This window comes from Mustela lutreola, chromosome 1, assembly GCF_030435805.1.
Source record: "Mustela lutreola isolate mMusLut2 chromosome 1, mMusLut2.pri, whole genome shotgun sequence".
Taxonomy (NCBI): domain Eukaryota; kingdom Metazoa; phylum Chordata; class Mammalia; order Carnivora; family Mustelidae; genus Mustela; species Mustela lutreola.
Genome location: NC_081290.1, coordinates 194,474,006 through 194,493,994, shown reverse-complemented (window position 1 = coordinate 194,493,994; position 19,989 = coordinate 194,474,006). Strand labels below are relative to the sequence as shown.

The 19,989-nt window shown below is 41.4% G+C and overlaps 1 protein-coding gene and 1 pseudogene across 1 annotated transcript; one reads left to right on the top strand and one right to left on the bottom strand.

Annotated features, from left to right (window-relative positions):
- Positions 1-703: 703 nt before the first annotated feature.
- On the bottom strand, positions 704-1,664 carry LOC131829505 (olfactory receptor 8B3-like; annotated as a pseudogene).
- Positions 1,665-16,069: 14,405 nt separating this feature from the next.
- On the top strand, positions 16,070-17,044 carry LOC131829437 (olfactory receptor 6T1). The gene is given in 3 exon segments (XM_059171279.1): positions 16,070-16,451; positions 16,454-17,007; positions 17,009-17,044. Coding segments are annotated over 3 exon segments (972 nt in total).
- The last annotated feature ends 2,945 nt before the right edge of the window (positions 17,045-19,989 follow it).

Here is a 19,989-nt window from a genome sequence, read left to right as displayed (position 1 = left end):
AAAAATTCTTCTACTAATATAGCTTCTCCTATTATCTATATTTCCTGCCCTGAAATTCCAAGAGGGAAAACCCAGTGTAGGCTCGTTTTTATTCCTGACGGCTCTAAAAAGGTTATCTTAGTTTCTTGTCCTTAGGATCTAGGATCAGAAGGAAATCTCCCTTTACCACACTCCCTTGAGAACGGAGACTAGAAGGAGAAGAGGATCTTTCTATTTTTATCTTCTTTGGGGAAACAAAGGACTCTCCTTAAACAAAATGCCCTACAGCAATGTAATAGACCTCTCTCATTTCCACCACAGCCTTTCAATAGAGGTTTATTGAGTGAATGAATGAAGGAATGAATGGCCACATCTCAAGTCCACCCAAGTCCATATACCCATGACATATCTTCACAAGAATTCCAGACATGTCTCAGTCAAAAATCTTAGACTTTACCATTTCTGAATTTACCAACATTCAACCTTTTATACTTAAAATTTATAACTTCTGAAAATGAGCTGAAGAATGACAAAGGAACTCCTTTTAACTTTCTATGAAAAGACAGAGGACTGGTCTTTATGTATAAATCATTTCACAATGATTTATACATAATCAACTCAGTTTACCTTATTATTTGAATCATTTGCATTCCTATTTTGATTGTTTACTGTTCTCTCTGTAACTTCATACATTGTGTGCCCCTCCTAGGTTTGGCATCTATACCTAACCAAGTTTCCATTTATGAGAACATCTTTTCTTCAAAGTCGTACTCAGTGCAATTTTAACATCTTTGTTCCTCAGACTATAGATAAAAGGATTCATCATTGGCCCCATGATGGTATAAAAAACTGTGGATACTTTATCTTGATCCAGAGACCCAGCAGATGGCTTAAGATACATGAATGCTGATGATCCAAAGAAGAGAGAAACAGTAACGATGTGGGAGCTGCAGGTACTAAAGGCTTTGGACCGGCCCTCAGAAGAACGGATGTGGAAGATGCTGGAGAGGATCAAGGCATAAGAAACGGAGATGGTGAGGCTGGGCACTATTATGTTGATGCCTACCACAATGAAAACCACTAGCTCGTTGATGTAGGTGCTTGTGCAGGAGAGCCGGAGGAGAGGAGGTATGTCACACATGTAATGATTGATGATGTTGTCACCGCAGAAAGTGAGTCTCAGCATGCACCCAGTGTGGGCCACAGCACCCGCAATCCCCATCGCATATGTTCCCGCCATCAGCGTGAAGCAGACCCGATGGGACATGATGGCCTTGTAAAGCAGGGGCTTACAGATGGCCACATACCGGTCATAGGCCATGGACGTCAAAATACAGCACTCGTCAATAACAAAGAAGGAGAAGAAACAGAGCTGTGTCATGCACTCTTCGTAAGAGATGATGTTCTCTGTTACAAAACCCATCAGCATTCTAGGGATTATGACAGACGAGAAGCAGAGATCAATGAAGGAAAGGTTGAAGAGGAAGTAGTACATGGGGGTGTGCAGGTGAGGGTTCAGACCAATCAGAATAATCAAGCCCATGTTCCCCCACCATGGTGACCACATAGATTCCTAAGAAAATGAAGAAGAAAGGCAGCTGGAGTTCTGGCTGTTGTGTTAAACCCAGCAGGATAAACTCGGTCACTAAAGAGTCATTTCCTGCGGCCATTCTTCCCTAAGGCATATCTGTCAGAACAGGACAAAGGGTGACATTGCAATGAGTAACCAGCTCTCCCCGCCAATCCCCCCATATTGAGACTGAGACCCAGAATGAGAGAATGAACCCAAAGCCACCCTGCTGTGTGCCTTTGCTGTCTCCACTGTAAAGTCTGAGGGGTGGTTCAAAGATGTGTATCAAACACGCTAACAGGTGAGTACCCTCGGTGTGAGGCTGAGGAACCCTGTGACCAATCAGGGCTACAAAGTCTGTGTTCCACTCCTGATTTGACTGTCCACCAGCCCCACCTAATGGCCCATGGCTGCCTCCACAGGGAGGAGATGAGGGCATCTCAAATCTTCAGCTGCCATAGCTGAGGCCGGGAAGAAAGAGAATAGGACAGATCAAATCAACACTCACCCTTCAATATAGGACCTTGCTAACCTCTCTCCCTTATTCCCAAGGAGACACAAGTGGCTCTGATGAATTTCAGAGGTGAGCAGCCCGGAACGGAGATCCTTCTTCTTTGTTCCTTTTTTGTTTTGACCGAGGGAACCAGAACACTGACCTCTGACGAGCCATGACTTACAGATGATGATTTCTGACAGTGGCTTTGACCAGAGTGGTTTTCTCCAGACAAGGGGGTAGTAAATAGCACCCTGCCCGTGCCCAAAGAGCCCTATGCTAATATGACCCCAAGGGTTTTCATGAATTAGGAAATCCTAGGGACCTGATTAAAATGGGAAGATGGTTCTCCCAGTGTTTTCCCCAGAGATCAGGCTTTGTAGCAAAGAGACATTATCTACTGTGCATGTATAGCCCAAGTTCATCATAGGAACACTGATTTCTTAGAATATACCATTTTTCACACCTTTTGGGGTTGCCTAATCGGGCACATCCCCAAATAGAAAAGCAGATGTTCCTTCCTGCATCCACAGTCCCTCTTGCCATACGAAATACTATACATTATTTGTTTGTTAGTTGTGTCTTCCCACAACACACACACACACACACACACACACACACACACACACATTTATACACTCACATACATTTGAATTTAAGTTCTAAAGAGACAAGGATTTTGTCTGTTTTCTTCAGCACTATTTCTGGAGCATCTTAGACTAATACGAATGATATATAGTAGGTATTGGATATTTGTTTGATTAAATAAATGAATGAGAATCCCTTTTTTCCATCTTTCCTGGGGCCTGTGCTGATTACTGACTACAATGGTATTCTTGCCGCACAGGCAAAGGCTTACATGGCGTCCATGTATTTCTTGGCACACCTGTAGCAAAAACACCAGGAACATCCATGAAGGTCACTGCTGAACTCCTGGTGTCCACGTAGGAGCACTTCAGATCAAAGTCACTGAACTCAGGGAAAAAATATTATTTTCCTCCACCCTCAGTGTCACATAGAGGACTGCCATAGGCTTTCAGAGAGGTCCCGATGTCTCTCCCCAGGGACCGCAGCAGAGGCTCAGATCAAAAGGCAGATTTGCGGGGCACCTGGGTGGCTCAGTGGGTTAAAGCCTCTGCCTTCGGCTCTGGTCATGATCTCAGGGTCCTGGGATCGAGCCCCGCATCGGGCTCTCTGCTCAGCAGGGAGCCTGCTTCCTCCTCTCTCTCTCTCTCTGCCTGCCTCTCTGCCTACTTGTGATCTCTACCTGTCGAATAAATAAATAAAATCTTTAAAAAAAAAAAAAAGGCAGATTTGGATTAGCCTAGAAAGCTCCAAAATGCCAAAGTCCTTCTCAGCTCACTGTGGGAGGCCATGGGGAACCATTCAGGATTTTTATTGCTCTTTTGGCACCAGATTAAAATCATCAAAATGGAGACCCTTGGGAAGATTAACGTGGTGAGCACCAGCAAGTTGGACTGATATGTGAAAGCCTAGAGGCAGGGTCAGCTTTGGGAGACAATTACAACAGTCTATGAATGACTTTTAGATGCCCTGAATTAACAGAGTTACTGTCAGTAATTCCAAGAGACAAACATACTCAAGAGACATTGCAAAGGGAGATTCATCCAGACTTCTTACAAAGAAGATAGAAATAGACAAAAAGAGTTGCAAAAACTGCTAGCCTCAGTGTTGGGATAAACTATGCTGTTACTACAAACAAGAAGAACTCGGAGTATTTATGGAAAGCGTACATTTGGGTGGAACATGGTGAGGTTGGCTGCTAGCTGGACAGGGAAGCAGAAGCACACGTTAGGAAACAGCCCAATGAAGGCTAAATAAATGTAAGGAGGAGGGTTACACATGAGAAAAAGATTTGGGGATCCTTTCCATAAAGGCTGAAGCCATGGGATTAGGTAAACTCAAGGAGAGAAAAGATGAAGAAAGTATGCTAAGTGAAGTAAGTCAAGCAGAGAAAGACAAGTATCATATGGTATCACCCATATGTGGAACATAGGTAATAACACGAAGGACCATGGGGGAAAGGAAGGAAATCTAAAGAGGGAGACATCAGAAAGGGAGATGAACCATGAGAGTCTATGGACCCCGGGAAACAAACTGGGGGGTTTCAGAGGGGAGGCGGGTAGGGGAAGGGGGTAATGGGGTGATGGGTATTAAGGAGGGCACGCTTGTGATGAGCACTGGGTGTTATACATAACTAATAAATCACTGAACACTACATCGAAAACTAACTGAACATAAATGAATAAATATAAAAAGAAAAAAGAAAAGAAGGAGAAAGGAGCAGAAGGGCAAGAAGAAAATTTAAGAAATCCTCCCATTGTAGGTTTTATATTTAGGGTCATTTTAAACCAAACCATTGCTGATATGAGTCCTAATTATTATTCTTAGCCCCCTCAAAATTACTAGAGGACTAAAAACTCCTCAGGCCAAATTCAGAAAGTGCCCCACTGGATAGACATTCCTTGGGCTGCAACAGTGATGAGTACCTGGGGGAGTCCATAAAATGTTTTGTCTTTTTTTGTTTTGTTTCTTTTTGGCAGAAAAAGAAAGAGAACACATGAGCAGAGGGAGAGAGAGAATCCCAAGCAGGCTCTACACCCAGTGCAGAGCCGATGTGGGGCTAGATCTCATGACCCTGAGATCATGACCTGAGCTGAAATCAAGAGTCAGTTACTTAACTGACGGAGCCACCCAGGCACCCCCATAAAATGTGTTCTGTATAGAAAGTTACAAACTCTTATTTGGCTGATACAATAACCAGAAAGAATCCCTCTAAACTTATATGAAATCACATTGCAAGAATCTTACATGAAGGTTTTAAGCCACAGCTGAAAGTCATTCTTTCATCTTTAATGCAAACCACCGAAATATGGGCAAATGTGAAAGGAAGATAGGGAGATTCTGAGCTTATCCTTACATTGCAAAACTCTCATTCCCTCCCTACCTTTCTCCCATCTACATAATGGTCGCCTTAACCTAATTCAGTTAAAACGATGTTAAGTGGTCTTCCTTTCTTTGAAATATATCAGCACCTCTTGCCCATGCCTGACTCCTTTTTTTTTTTTTAAGATTTTTATTTATTTACTTATTTGTCAGAAAGAGAGAGAGAGACCAGAAGCACGGAGAGTTGAAGGCAGAACAAGCAGGGCAGGCAGAGGGAGAAGCAGGCTCCCTGCGGAGCAAGGAGCTGGATGTGGGACTCAATCCCAGGATTCTGGATCATGACCTGAGCCAAAGGCAGATGGTTAACCAACTGAGCCACCCAGGCGTCCCCTGACTCCTTTTTAAGTAACTCAAGTTCAGTATGTTCTACCTTGTCATAGTCAGCGGTAATCAAAGCTTTATGTGATGCTCTATTTTCTAAAGATGCAGAAAATAAAACCATGTATTTTAACCCAGAACATGATGTTTTCATATATGTTTACCTTGTCAAATGACCATCACAATCAAGCCTTTTAACATATTCATTACCTCATGTAATTATGAGTTTTTTGTGATGAGAACACTTAAGATCAACTCTCTTAGCAAATTTCAAGGATACATTACAGTATCATTAACTATAGATACAATGTTGTACATTAGATCTCTGTAACTTACGCATCTTGCTTAACTGAATTTTTGTCCCCCTTGGAGAGCATCACCCCGTTTTGCTCGCTCCCAGGCCCTGACAACCATCATTCTACTCTGTGCTTTCAGGAGTTTCACATGTTGAGATTATATACACAAGTGAAATCATGCAGCATTTGTCTTTTTTTCTAGGTCTGCCTTATTTCACTTAGCATAATGTCCTCTACGTCCAACTATGCTGTCCCAAATGCAGAATTTCTTTCTTTCTTTAAGGCTGACTAAACCAGAAGCACTTTTTTTTAGAAGTCCGCTCATCCTAAGATTAATTCTTCTTCTCTAAGTTCTCATCAGTAAAGAATATACACAAAGACCTATAGTCAAATAAGATAAATGAATCAGCTGTAGCAATGGGCAAGGGGACCGTTATCTGTAGAAAGCAGAACTCTCTAGAAAATATTATATTGGAAAAGTACACCTTAATCTTAAAGCCAAATGAGGCTTCCTAGGTATTCCCTCTTGCGTGATCCACTGTAAACAAAAGAAACATTGTGGACACACCCCACAGGCAGAAAAAGAATTGCCTGTAAAAATCTAGTTACCTTGCAGGAGTGAGGGTGGGGAGATCATGCCCCAATAGTCATTTTTCTATTAATAAATGAACTGGTCCAAAGAAAAGGATGGACTTGCCTTCTCGCTTTTGAAGCACGATGGCTCCACATACTGATAAAGGGCTGACCCAGAATTTTGTACCAACTCTTCAGATTAGCTATTTCTCTTCACTTAAAAAAATTAGGTAAAAGGGGGAAAACCCAAGATTTCCAGAATGTGAAGAAGAAAGAAAGTCCTTTCCTAGGTGGAAATGTAGGAGGAAACAATAAACATTTCTAAAGTGTTGGGAAACTGGATCCGGCAGAGACTGGGTACTCAATAAATAATTGTCAGTGGCAGAAGCTCCCATTAGATTTTATTTGTATATTATTTCTGAAATAATCACACCTGTGAAGAAAACACTGTAATAAAGTGGGTAAGAGCCTGGCTTCTAGGGCAGAAGACCAGATTTCAGTTATGTGTCCCTATTCATTTCCATTGATTAACCAAAGTAAACAGGTATAAGGGAAAAAAAAAAAGAGGGTGGGGGGAAATGTCCATTTTTTGGAAAAGGTAGCAGTTAAACTAATCTCCCTTCAGAATGATATTCCGTCTTAATTCTGAGATGAAATGCTATCATAAAGACATTTTTTCTCCAAATGAATGTAACTATCACCAGGCGCGTTATTGAACAAACCATTTGGACTCATTTCTTTTTTCTTGGCCTTTGTTATGAGAAAAGGCTTTGGGATCAAGTAGGCACCAAAACACCCTCCAGGTAAGGTGATTATCTGCCACACTTTATAGAAGTCCCACTCTAACTGGAATTATATCAGCTGGTTTCACTGAAAGAAACAGAAACTATTCTAGGAATTTTAAGCAAAGAGGCTTAGGGGGAAATAAGCGCTTACGTAATCAGCAGCAGCAGCACTTAGGAAATAGATTCTAGACTGGGACTCCAGGATGGACTCCTAGTCCTCTGCAGATCTGACACAGTGGGGAGGTTAGAACGAAGGTGAGAAGAGCTCACCCACAGTAACCACAAGGGCATTCAACACTCTTGAGCATACTTTCTCGTATTCTTGAATATCAGAGCAAGACTGGCTCTTCACTTTCCCATATTAAAAGCAGATCGCTTTTATTGACCTCACTATTCTATCCGATTTAAAGGGGCAAGTTTTGACAATCCCAGAATGTTTAAAGACTTTTCTCTAGACAAATTATTCTGATCAGTGCAAAATTTTCTTTTACCTATTACATATTTTAAGCCATAATTTATTTAGCCTATGAACTCCTAAGAATACCATAGAATATTTTCCCATCTTCAGGAGAAAGAAAAAAAAAACATAACTGGCTACAAATTAAAATCACCAATACATAGTCTGACATGAATGTATTTCCTAATTCCAACCAAGTTCAGACAACCATCAATAGAACTTCTAAATATATTCTCTTGATTTTATCGATTTTATCGTATCTCTGCTAAGCCAATAGTAGGCACAATTTGTTCATGCTCCCGAATGTGCAGTTTTTCAGTAGAATGCCATCTAAAAAGGGACAGATTCTTAACAGTTCACAGTTTTGTTTGTTTGTTTGTTTGTTTGTTTTAAATTAAATTTATTTATTTATTTTCAGCATAACAGTATTCATTATTTTTTCACCACACCCAGTGCTTCATGCAATCCGTGCCCTCTATAATACCCACCATCTGGTTCCCCCAACCTCCCACCCCCCCAAACTCAAACCCCTCAGATTGTTTTTCAGAGTCCATAGCCTCTCGTGATTCACCTCCCCTTCCAATTTCCCCCAACTCCCTTCTCCTCTCTAACTCCCCATGTCCTCCATGCTATTTGTTATGCTCCACAAATAAGTGAAATTTGTTTTTTAAGATTTTTTATTTATTTACTTGACAGACAGAGATCACAAGTAGGCAGAGAGAGAGAGCCCAATGTGGGGCTCGATCTCAGGACCCTGGGATCATGACCTGAGCTGAAGGCAGAGGCTTTAACCCACTGAGCCACCCAGGCACCCCTAACCGTTCACCGTTTTAAAGGACTTTAAGTTCATCATTTATTCAGGGGATGGGGTAGAGTCAGCAGAGAAAAATGGATACTCTGAACTTACAGAATTTATGTAAATGAGATGAGAATTTTTATTCTGCATGATAATGAGCAAAATTTAAATGATTTTCCTAATCTTTATTATCTTAGTGCAAACTATATACAATCCATTCTCTTGAAAGCCCTATGAAACCCATTTGGATGATGAGGAAACTGACACTCAGAGAATGTAAGTAACATACTCAAGTTCAGGCAACCGGTTATGTCATAACTAGCATGTGATTCAATACTCAGTATTTATTGAAAAATAGGGTTTATTTTGTTATTTGCGCTGATAATATATAGATACTTAATTTTTATAATTTCATTACGTTCTCAATATACCCAAGGTCTTGAGTCACTAGCCAAGTTTAAGAGAATTTCCCAAAGTTTGTAATAGTAGTAAATTTTCTACTACCCTATACTCAAGAAATAGCTTTTTTTTTTTTTTTTAATCAAAGGAGTATGGCTGCCACTCTATGACAAAACTCAAACAATTTACTCTCTGTAACCTCAAAGGGCTAATTACACTGTTTATTTTTAAGAAAGTTAGGTCAAAGGTGTTTCCTTTCGGGATTCTAAAACAAGTTCAAAGCAAGTTAAAGTAAATGTTAATTGAATAGGTATGGAAAGAATTAATCATGCCAAGTTATAAGAGCTTATCTTTCAACACTACAGAGGGTTTTTGCCTGGTATCACGTGAAGCAAACAGGTGTTGATACAAAAAGCCTTCCGTGTGCTCCACTGACCATGAACAGGAGCCCTACAGGTCCTCTGCCTTCACCTTCTTCAGAGTGGCCAAGGGGAGAAGCCTAAGAAGTACCAAATGGACAAGCCAATTTATATGAGCCTCTCATCTCAAGCAACTTTGTGTACTCAAAATCTATTCTTACTCTGACTTAGAAAGGAAGTTGTTGGAATCGAGTCTTGCATATACAAATCTTAAGTCTTACAGTTTTGCAGTATGAAGTATATGGTATATTTCATTACACACAGAAATATAATCTCTGTTTATCAGAAGCAAGAGAGGAATGAGAGCCCCCCATTCCCACTTCTGGCTGTGGAGTTCTGCACACATAGACCCGTACTTGGACCAAGAAAGCACTGCACTGTGGGAAGCTCTGAGGTTTATGTTTTGCATACCCAGATGAAGAGACTAACAACTTCCTCTTTTATTAGGGCCTCAGATACCACGCCTCCAGCTTTTGGAAAACTTTGTGTTTATTCTTGTCACTGCAGTTTCACGTGAAATTCTAGTTTTGCAGGTAGAAAAGTAACCAGGAACCTACTGGATTTGGGAGAGCACTAGGCAAAGTACCGTGTCCCAGAGAGCACAAGTTCAGGGAATATTTACGTTCTACAGTTACTGCGTTAGCCATTCTATCCTCAGACCCTTAAGAATGGAATTATTTCTCTTAAGAAGTAAGTGACTCCCTAGGTGCCTGGGTGGGTCAGTAGGTTAAGCCGCTGCCTTCGGCTCAGGTCATGATCTCTGCTCGGCAGGGAGCCTGCTTCCTCCTCTCTTCTCTCTGCCTGCCTCTCTGCCTAACTTGTGATGTCTCTCTGTCAAAAAAATAAATAAAATCTTCAAAAAAAAAAAAAAAAAAGTAAGTAACTCCAAATAGTCACGTTTCTTTTTAATTTAACACATTACTGATTATTTGACAATTACCTAAAAGCAAAATGCCATGTAATAGCTATATAAAGACACTACTGGCAGAGATGGAAAGGATCCAAAGACAAAAATTAAACTTCCTCTGTCTCAAGGGCTTGTTTAGGCTCCCGGGAGCCTTTAAGTCCTTCAGGTTGGAATCATTCTTCCTCCAACAAATAGTATGCTCTGGTCTTGCTATCTTTAAAAAGGAGTATTCTTGCATAATAATTATATTTTGAACAGTAATTTGTGAATAAAAAATGCATAATCTTTATAGTCTCATTTTCCTATGGAAACACTCAAAAGTTTTGGTATCTGGGGTTATTTTAAACCTGACAGACTCATATCCTTTCTTGAACTGCAACAATTCCTCCTTAAATGCTTAGTTAAATGTTATGAACCTTATAAAGTATTCCATGCTGCCCCCAAACAAAATTCGTTCTTTTCTCTCCCCCTCACATGACTTTCATTTTACTTTTATCACAGCCTTAAATGAATTCTAATGGGATTTATAAATTTGCAATCATGGTATCTTAATGCTTACTACACTATGGCTCCATAGCAATTAATGCCACTTTGTATCTCCAGTACCTGGTAGGACAAGGTAGCACAAGGTGTTCAAGATTGGATCTAATCTCCTATGTATGGGGTACTTGGAGAGCCCAGTCCTGAAAGCAGTACTCCGTACATATTCATGGGCACCATGGGGCATGAGTCAGCCATCTGGAATGTTGTCAGGACTAGAAGCCTGGATTTATATTGCTTCTCTGGGTCATTTGTAAAGTTTGCTCTACTAGAAGATAGAAACTGTAAAGTTTGCTCACATTAAAAAGCTGGTGTTAGGGACACAGTTGGTTAAGCCGCTGCCTAAGGGCTTAGGTCATGATCCCAGGGTCCTGGGATTGAGTCCAACATTGAGCTCCCTGCTCAGCAGGGAGACTGCTTGTCTCTCTGCCTGCCACTCTGCCTGCTTGTGCACGTTCTCGCTCTGACAAATAAATAAATAAATAAAATCTTAAAAAAGAGAAAAAGAAGAAGAAGAAGAAATCTGGTGATGGTTCTAGTTTAGAAAAACTAATCTAGTGTCTAGGCTCTTCCATTTCCAACCTACAACTTAACCTCTTCTTATACCTCAGTCCTTTAACCTTAATCACACTCAAACCACCCAACTCTCTCCTTTCTCTCTGAATCCAGTAGCTCTCAGACTTTAAGGTAAATAAGAATAACCCAGAGAAATTGTTAAAGATCTGTATTCCTCAGCCCTAACCCCAGAGGATGATTGCATTTTTACAGGTAGAGTCTAAAAATCAGCATTTTCAATTGACAAACTAAAGGATTCTGGTGAGGGTTTTCCATGCTCTTAGGAAATAATTCAATAAACCTAGATTCATCCTTAATTAATAAGGTATAAAATGTATTCAAACCTCAAGATGCCAGGAGGATACCTAAAGAGGAAAAAAGAGAAACAGCTAAGTAAATGTGCAGTCAGTAGAATGAGGATTTGGCTAAGGGAAGCAGGAGATCAGCTCTGAATGGATCATAATGAACTGGAGAACTAAACAGACACACAAACATACATCCTGGAAACTGGAAATTTGCAAGACCACATGGTCCACGTGGATGAAAGGATTGAGAAAGGGTCTTAGGGGTGCCTGAGTGGCTCAGTTGGTTAACCATTCAACTCTTGATTTCAGCTCAGGTCATGATCTCGGGGTCATGAGATCGAGCCCCAAGTTAGGCTTTGTACTGAGTCTGGATCCTGCTTAAGATTCTCTCTTGGTGCCAAACTATGGAAAGAACCTAGATGTCCATCAACAGATGAATGGATCAAGAAGATGTGGTATATATACACAATGGAATACTATGCAGCCATCAAAAGAAATGAAATCTTGCCATTTGCGACAACATGGATGGAACTAGAGCATATCATGCTTAGCGAAATAAGTCAGCAGAGAAAGACAACTATCATATGATCTCCCTGATATGAGGAAGTGGTGATGCAACATGGGGGCTTAAGTCGGTAGGAGAAGAATCAATGAAACAAGATGGGATTGGGACGGAGACAAACCATAAGTGACTCTTTTTTTTTTTTTTTTTTTTTAATTTTTTATTTTTTATAAACATATATTTTTTATATACATATATTTTTATCCCCAGGTCTGTGAATCACCAGGTTTACACACTTCACAGCACTCACCAAATCACATACCCTCCCCAATGTCCATAATCCCACCCCCTTCTCCCCAACCCCCTCCCCCCGGCAACCCTCAGTTTGTTTTGTGAGATTAAGAGTCACTTATGGTTTGTCTCCCTCCCAATCCCATCTTGTTTCATTTATTCTTCTACCCACTTAAGCCTCCATGTTGCATCACCACTTCCTCAAATTTCACAAAACAAACTGAGGGTTGCTGGAGGGAGGGGGGTTGGGAGAAGGGGGGTGGGGTTATGGACATTGGGGAGGGTATGTGCTTTGGTGAGTGCTGTGAAGTGTGTAAACCTGGCGATTCACAGAACTGTACCCATGGGGATAAAAATACATGTTTATTTAAAAAAAAATCAAATAAATAAATAAATAAATAAAAAGAAGATTTAAAATAAATAAATAAATAAATAAATAAAGATTCTCTCTTAGGATTCCTGGGTAGCTCAGTCAGTGAAGTATCTGCCTTCATCTCAGGTTGTGATCCCAGGATCCTGGAATCAAGTCCTGTATCTGGCTCACTGCTCAGCCAGGAGTCTGCTTCTCCCTCTCCCTCTGCCTGCCACCGCCCCCGCAACTTGTGCTCTCTTTCTTTCAAAAATAAATAAATAAAATCTTAAAAATAAAAAATATAAAAAATTTTCTCTCTCCCTCTGAGCCTGCCCCTGCCCCCACCCCCAGCTCCCATGTTCTTTCTCTCTAAAAAAAAAAAAGAAAAGAAAGAAAAGAGAAAGGGTCTCATAGCAAAGGTTTATGGTAAGTCCTAGCAAGAGGGTCTTATCTTTCAGAAGGGAGTTGAAAGGGTTTTAATGATTCCAACCAGATTTAGGATAGTAAGTCATAAGTGTAATGCCATGAAAGAGCGTTTACTGGGAATGATAAAGTAGGCAAGTACCTATGTGTGATTCTAGATCTTTAAGCAACCCAAGCAGAAGGTTCCACTTTCTACATGATCTAGATCCAGCATATCCTGTGATAGAACTTGAAAGACAAGGAGGACAAGTCCCTCTGATGTACTCCAGCTAAGGGAGTCCATCCTCTGTGGGGACGGAGTGGTAACTGAAGACAGAACACCCACCTTTCATTGCTCTACAGGAGGAGCTGAAAGCCTCCAAGATAAGGCTCATTCCAGCCCACATTCTGAGGGATATTTTTATCTTTTCAGGATCAAAGCTTTAAACTACAATAACTAATTTCTATATGCAGAATTCCTATCATTAGCCCACAAATGAAGCAAGATAACGATTAGAAGTTGACACTGGATCAAATTTACAGTCACCAACTCTCTCTCACCTAAGATATTATGGCCGAGCAGTTCCAAATGCAGGCTCCAAAGTCAGACTTTCTAAAATTTCAATCCCCAACTCTTCTACTCACTAGATATGGGTCCTTAATTTCTAACCAATTCCTTTGCCTGTAGAATGGAAGTAATACCTTGCTTGTGTAGTTGCTGAGGGACTTAACAATTAAATAAATGAAAAGTTTCTTTCCTGACACATAGCTACTCAGTAAACACTAGCTGTCATTATCATGAGGCATTATTATATTGGCGTATTCCAAATCAATGTCCTTTTCCCCTCTAGCAGGTTCAAGTTTCAAGTAAAAATCTGACATCAGGGTTGGATCATCTTAAATGTTCATCTTAGCTCTACGTTTGAGGTTTTGCAAACTTGCTGTCCTGCAGTTTGCTCACCAATAAAATGGACAACAATAGAAGCTAACTTATTGTGTAGATTAAGTCATGGTGCAGCTAGAGTGGAAAATATGTGTATGTGTGTATCCCTCATAGCTCTAATTCCCTCCATGGATTCTCACCTTGCCAAGCAGTATTTTTAGTGCAAAGTACATGGAACAAGAAATCATTTCCAATAACAGTTTAACAATTTCTAACTATGACTTTATGCAAGACTTCTTAGACATTAAGTAGGCCAACCAACAACATTATTTGGAGGTTCAAAATGACAAAAAAAAAATGTTTAAGATTTTATTTATTTATTTGGAAGAGAGAGAGCATGAGCAAGGGAAGGTGCAGAGGGAGAAGCAGACCCCTCAGTGAGTGCAGAGCCTGACAAAGGCTTGATCTCAAGGCCCTGAGATCGTGAACCCCGTGGAAGTCAGATACTTAACCAACTGAGCCACCCAGGTGCCCCCAAGTGACAAAATTTTAAGCATGTATACATAGTGGTTATATTTTGATTATGTGGAATCATAACAAAGACAGCTAGTCACCTAGAAATTATGCAGAAACTTGCAAGTAAATTGAAGGATTATTTGTTACAGTTATGTCAGTGGAATACTGACTTTGGCATATGTATTTTATAATTGTAGATAAAAGCTAATATTAAACATTTCACAACTAGGCTTTATAAGCTATTTTAAACATAGTATTTACCTGATACTTTGGAAAAAGCCACAGTTAACATATTTCCCTTATCTGAAAAGATTATGACATCCTCAAATAGTGCTCTAGCATCCTTCGCCGGATTTTATTGAGGTACTTCTTTGATTTTGGAGCTACAGATTCTAGGCTAACAAAATAAAGTTTTATTATTAACTAGCTAGCTACTTAATTCCAGGATTTACTCCTTATTGACATAACCAGAACTTAGCCTGAATGTGTCTCTCTTTCAGCCTTGGAACCAAGATTATCTGCCTCAGATGATAATTTTTCTTAAGGCCTCTTCAAACAGGATACAGAAAATATTTGTGTTCCCCATCTTTAATGTTGGAAGTCTGGCATAATAGATGATCCTGGATTAAACTTTGCCAAAGTTCTGAAATACTTCATTCCTCATCAATTAAGTGAGGTAACTTGATGGTAACTTGCATTCTTTCTGTCTTAGAATACATTTTAAGGCAATGAAATTGACAGGCAGTATCTATGAAATTCTGAGCATTTGGTGCTGGATTTAAGAAAAGGATCCTAGAACCAAGATGTCTACTGAAACCCAACCCTTCAAAACTTATGGGTAAATTTTACAAGATGTCAAATGTCCAAGGAAAAGATGAATATATCTCCAAATGAAGGCAATGGTTGAAGAGGTGAGCTGATACAGCCTGTCTCCTTTGTAAAGTTTCCCTCTCCCTCCTCATCTTACGCCGTGAACATGCTGGAGGAGCTGAGGATGAGGGGAGACAAGTCAGTGTGACACCGGGAAGAGGGATTTCCTATAACCCATAGAAGGAAGTCTTGGTAAAAACAACAACAAAAAATAACCCAACAGGACTGGGCTCTGCATGGTTTCATCCTGTGACTCTGCAGCTGATTAAGGAAAATAAAATCGCTAAAGATACTGAAAGCCCTGATTTTTATTGTTATATTATGTTAAACCAGGACACAGAAGGACCACAAACACTGAGAGCCGTCAGTCATCTTTTCTTTATCTATAATATGAGGGGGACACCTGGGTGACTCAGTTGGTTAAACGTCTGCCTTCGGCTCAGGTCATGATCCCAGGATCCTGGGATCGAGTCCCACATCGGGTTCCTTGCTCAGTAGGGAGCCTGCTTCTCCCTCTGCCTACCACTCCCTCTGCTTGTGCTTGCGCTCTCTCTCTCTCTCTCTCCCCACATCACAAATAAATAAAATCTTACCAAAAAAAAAGTTGAGAACAGTTATATCTAACTTTAAAAGCCACTGCGAGAGGAGATATTGCATCCAAATTTCCTAATACATAATTAGTGTTCAATATCATCCATGTTATTAGTGGTATACAGCTTGCTATCATAGCTTGCTTCTCTTTCTGTGAGTCACCTCTAAGCAAAAAGATTAATATATTCTCAGAATGTAAGGAAGCACTAGATGCTCATTATTTTATTGATTGATTAGAATATGATTTGTGACTATAGATCCAGTTACGAAGTTCTGTTTCATTTCTCCTCCAGGTCACTGGAGATGAGTCCTGAAAACTAGACTCAGGTAACAGGGTTTGTTCTTCTGGGTTTCCCAAGAAGTCACATCCTACAGTCGCTGTTGGTCCTGGGGTTGATGGTGACCTACAGCGTAACGGCCACAGGCAACCTGCTTATTATTGGGCTCAGCTGGACCAGCCGACACCTGCACACACAGATGTACTTCTTCCTGAGCAACCTGTCCTTCCTGGAGCTGTTGCTCGTGTCTGTTGTGGTTCCCAAGATGCTCATCTTCATTCTCACAGGGGATCACTCCATCTCATTTGCCAGCTGCATCCTCCAGTCCTACCTCTACTTCCTCCTAGGCACCACCGACTTCTTCCTCTTAGCTGTCATGTCTCTGGATCGTTACTTGGCAATCTGCCAAGTCTCCACTATGAGACTCTGATGAGTGGTCGTGTCTCTTCCCAATTCATCCTGGCCTTCTGGCTAGCTGGCTTCCTCTGGGTCCTTTGTCCCACCATTCTCATGGCCAACCTACCTTTCTATGGCCCTAACGGTATCGACCACTTCTTCTGTGACAGCTGGCCTTTGCTGAGGCTCTCTTGTGGAGACACCCGCCACCTGGAGCTGGTGGCTTTCGTGCTCTCCATGTCCGTGTTACTGGGCTCCCTGGCACTGACCTCGGTTTCCTATGCCTGCATTCTTGCCACTGTTTCCAGGGCCCCCACAGCTGCAGAGCGAAAGAAGGCATTCTCCACTTGTGCCTCACATCTGACTGTGGTCGTCATTGTCTACGGAAGCTCCATTTTTCTCTACATCCGTATGTCAGACGCTCAGTCCACGCTGCTCAACAAAGGTGCCTCAGTCCTGAGCTGTATCGTCACACCCCTCCTGAACCCATTCATCTTCAGTCTCCGCAATGAGAAGGTGAAGCATGCGCTGAGCGATGTGCTGAGGTGGCACAGAGCCATGGCTGCAGGAGGCTGTGAGGGTCACAAGTAAAAGGAAGTATTAGATGCGATTAAAAATGTATGCAATTTTGGGGCACCTGGGTGGCTCAGTGGGTTAAGGCCCTGCCTTCGCTCAGGTCATGATCCCAGGGTCCTGGGATCGAGCCCCACATCGGGCTCTCTGCTCAGGGGGGAACCTGCTTCCTCCTCTCTCTCTGCCTACCTCTCTGCCTACTTGTGATCTCTGTCAAATAAATGAATAGAATCTTTAAAAAAAAAAAAGTATGCAATTTTAAAAAGTGTGAAGTTCAAGTCACTCGAGCAACACCCTGCACTTTCCTCAGACAATTAAGAAATAGTCTCCATATGGGGCACCTCAGTGACTCAGTCAGTTATGCATCTAGCTCTTGGTTTCGGCTCAGGTCATGATCTTGCAGTGGAAGGATGGAGCCCCAAGTCAGGATCTGTACACATCTCCCTCTGCCCCTCTTGCAAATGTGCACTCTCTCTCTCTCTCTAAAATAAATAAAATCTTAAAAAAAAGAAAGAAGAAGAAGTCTTCATAAATAGATAATACAAACCAGGGAGTGAGCCTTCATTTTCCTCCCTCCTATCTGCCTGATGCTTCCCCCATAAGGCTGATCCAATTGGTCAAGTTCCAGAATTCTGATTAGGACACATGTCCTTTGGGGAAGGTAATGGCCTTCAGGCAGGGAGACGACTCCTCTTCTTCCTTACATGTGTGTTCAGGCACACCGATTCCCGCTTTGGGATCCTCAATGATGAAGCCGGTCGGGGGATGCTGAAACGTGGAGATTCAGATCAGGAGCTTAGAGGGGAGTAAGAGGCCTTCTGCAGCCTTCCACCTGGACTGAGTATTACAGACAAGATTAATCAGAATCTGGATACAGAAAATTCCATTTTGGCAGCAGTAATAAATGGTTCTTCCACTTGTTACTGCTCTATATGTGACTAGCATCTCATAGGAATCACATAAAGGAAGACTGCCGTGACCAACAAAACCTTTGGCTATCCCGAATTCCCAAGTCTAAATACAAGGACAATCATTCCATCATTCCTTGAAGAAATATTATTAAATACCTCGTATGTTTAAGGCACTGAGCTAGGCAGTCTTCAGAAGAGGGTGACGTCTTGGGACAACAGAGATGTGTAGGACCCAAATTTTAAAGAGACGCATGCCCCACTGGTTGTGCAAGTTCATGGTCAGGCCGAGCACAAACCTGGGAGTGAACGCCTCCTCGATTCTGGACCTGAGGCCACTCTGGGGCTGTTCTGGAATCTCAGCTCTGGAGCTAGACCTTCAGTATATGGTAGTAGACATGGCTCTCACTTTTATAGAATTTACAGTACACTGCAGATGGCTGGCCAAAACCAAACCAAGCAAGCAAACAAGAAAACCTAAATACACACCTTGCTACAGTTACAATTTGTGATCAATGCTTTTGAGAAAAAGAGTCGAGTTTTGGTCAAGGGGCTAATAAGGAAAACTAATTTCCACGAAATGTGGAACACGCCTCTGAGGAGATGAGCTTTAAACTGTGGCCTCGGGTGGAGCCGCCGTTACCCAGGCAAGCCGGAGGGGAGGAGCTTTCCAGAGCGAGCACGTAGTATTGGCCAGGACCCGGGGTAAGACAAGGGGGACTAAAAGAGAAAAATGTACAAGAGGACTGGAAGCAGAGCGGGGGGCTGAGGTCAGGTCAGACAGGACCTTATCTATAAGGTTTCCGTGGATCTTTCTTCCTTTGTAAAGGCAACGTAAAGCCTTTGAAGGGTTTTAAGCGAGGAAGTGATCAAGTCGTATTTTTAAAAAAATCAATCAGCCATTGTGGGACAACTGGTTAGAGGGAGACTAGTGGTTTTGAGAGAATCAAGTAAGAAGCTGCCACCTAGCCTAGATGCTGGCTATGACTTTGACTTTACGACTGGCAGCGACGACTGAGAAAAATGGACAATATGTAGTTTGGAAGCAGACTTGGTAAGATGGGCACTGCTGCTGCCCACAGAGATCTCACAGCCTATGAAAGAGCTGGTAAAGGGACTAAGTTATTAAAAGGGGGAGAGCAGAATCCTAAGGGAGACTGAGGTATTTTCTGAAGAGAATGACCTCCTATTTTAGGGGACTATGTACATTTTTATGTGTACTGGACCTGCCTAAATTTTAGCTCTTTTCCCCTACTATCCAGCCAGATGAAAATCATTTGGGTTACTGGGGGGAAAAAAAAAAGAAGAAGAAGAAGAAGAAGAAGCTGCATTTTATTTGCACTTGTATGTCCTCTTCAGTGTATCTGTACATATGACTTATATAAATCAAGATCTGACTCTGCTACAAGTCCAAGGTATAGTGGCAGGAGAATTAAACTCTTCCTACTAAACTAAACTATACAGAAAGAGAACTCTGACTTGAGTCTTCTGATTCCAAAATTATCTTTTCACTAAAAGATATTCTTTTTAAATAGATTATGTGTTTGCTCTGCTATACGAACACCTCTTCCAACTTTCCAACTTGTTTTCTCCTAGACCTGTGTCTTTCCTCTTTCAAGCTTGACCCATGCTCTAGGCCCTGGGTACTAAACATTCCCTCTCAGCTGGCTATCATCAAGGAAAGGAACTTTGCTTATACTAATTTACTTACTAAGGTATAAGGAATGGGTGATGACTTAATGCTATGATTACAGACGCTTGTTAAATATCATCCTTTTTCCATCCCACATCCATGGTAGGTGTCACCAATTGATTAAATAACATTCAACATAAATAACACATTGCTTTGTTTTATTGTAAAACTGATTCTCAGGTATGGGAGTGAAGATAAAAAAAAAAAGTGCCGGTCCTATGACAAAGGTAAGAAGCCAGATGGTTAACTTGGTGGTAGGAGACACAGGAATATGGATCAGGGAGTTAAGATGTGAGGGGGGGGTAATAGACCGCGTAAGAAAAGACCATGACTGTTTCTCCATTCCCTTTTAAGTTGCAATAGAACTTCTAGGGG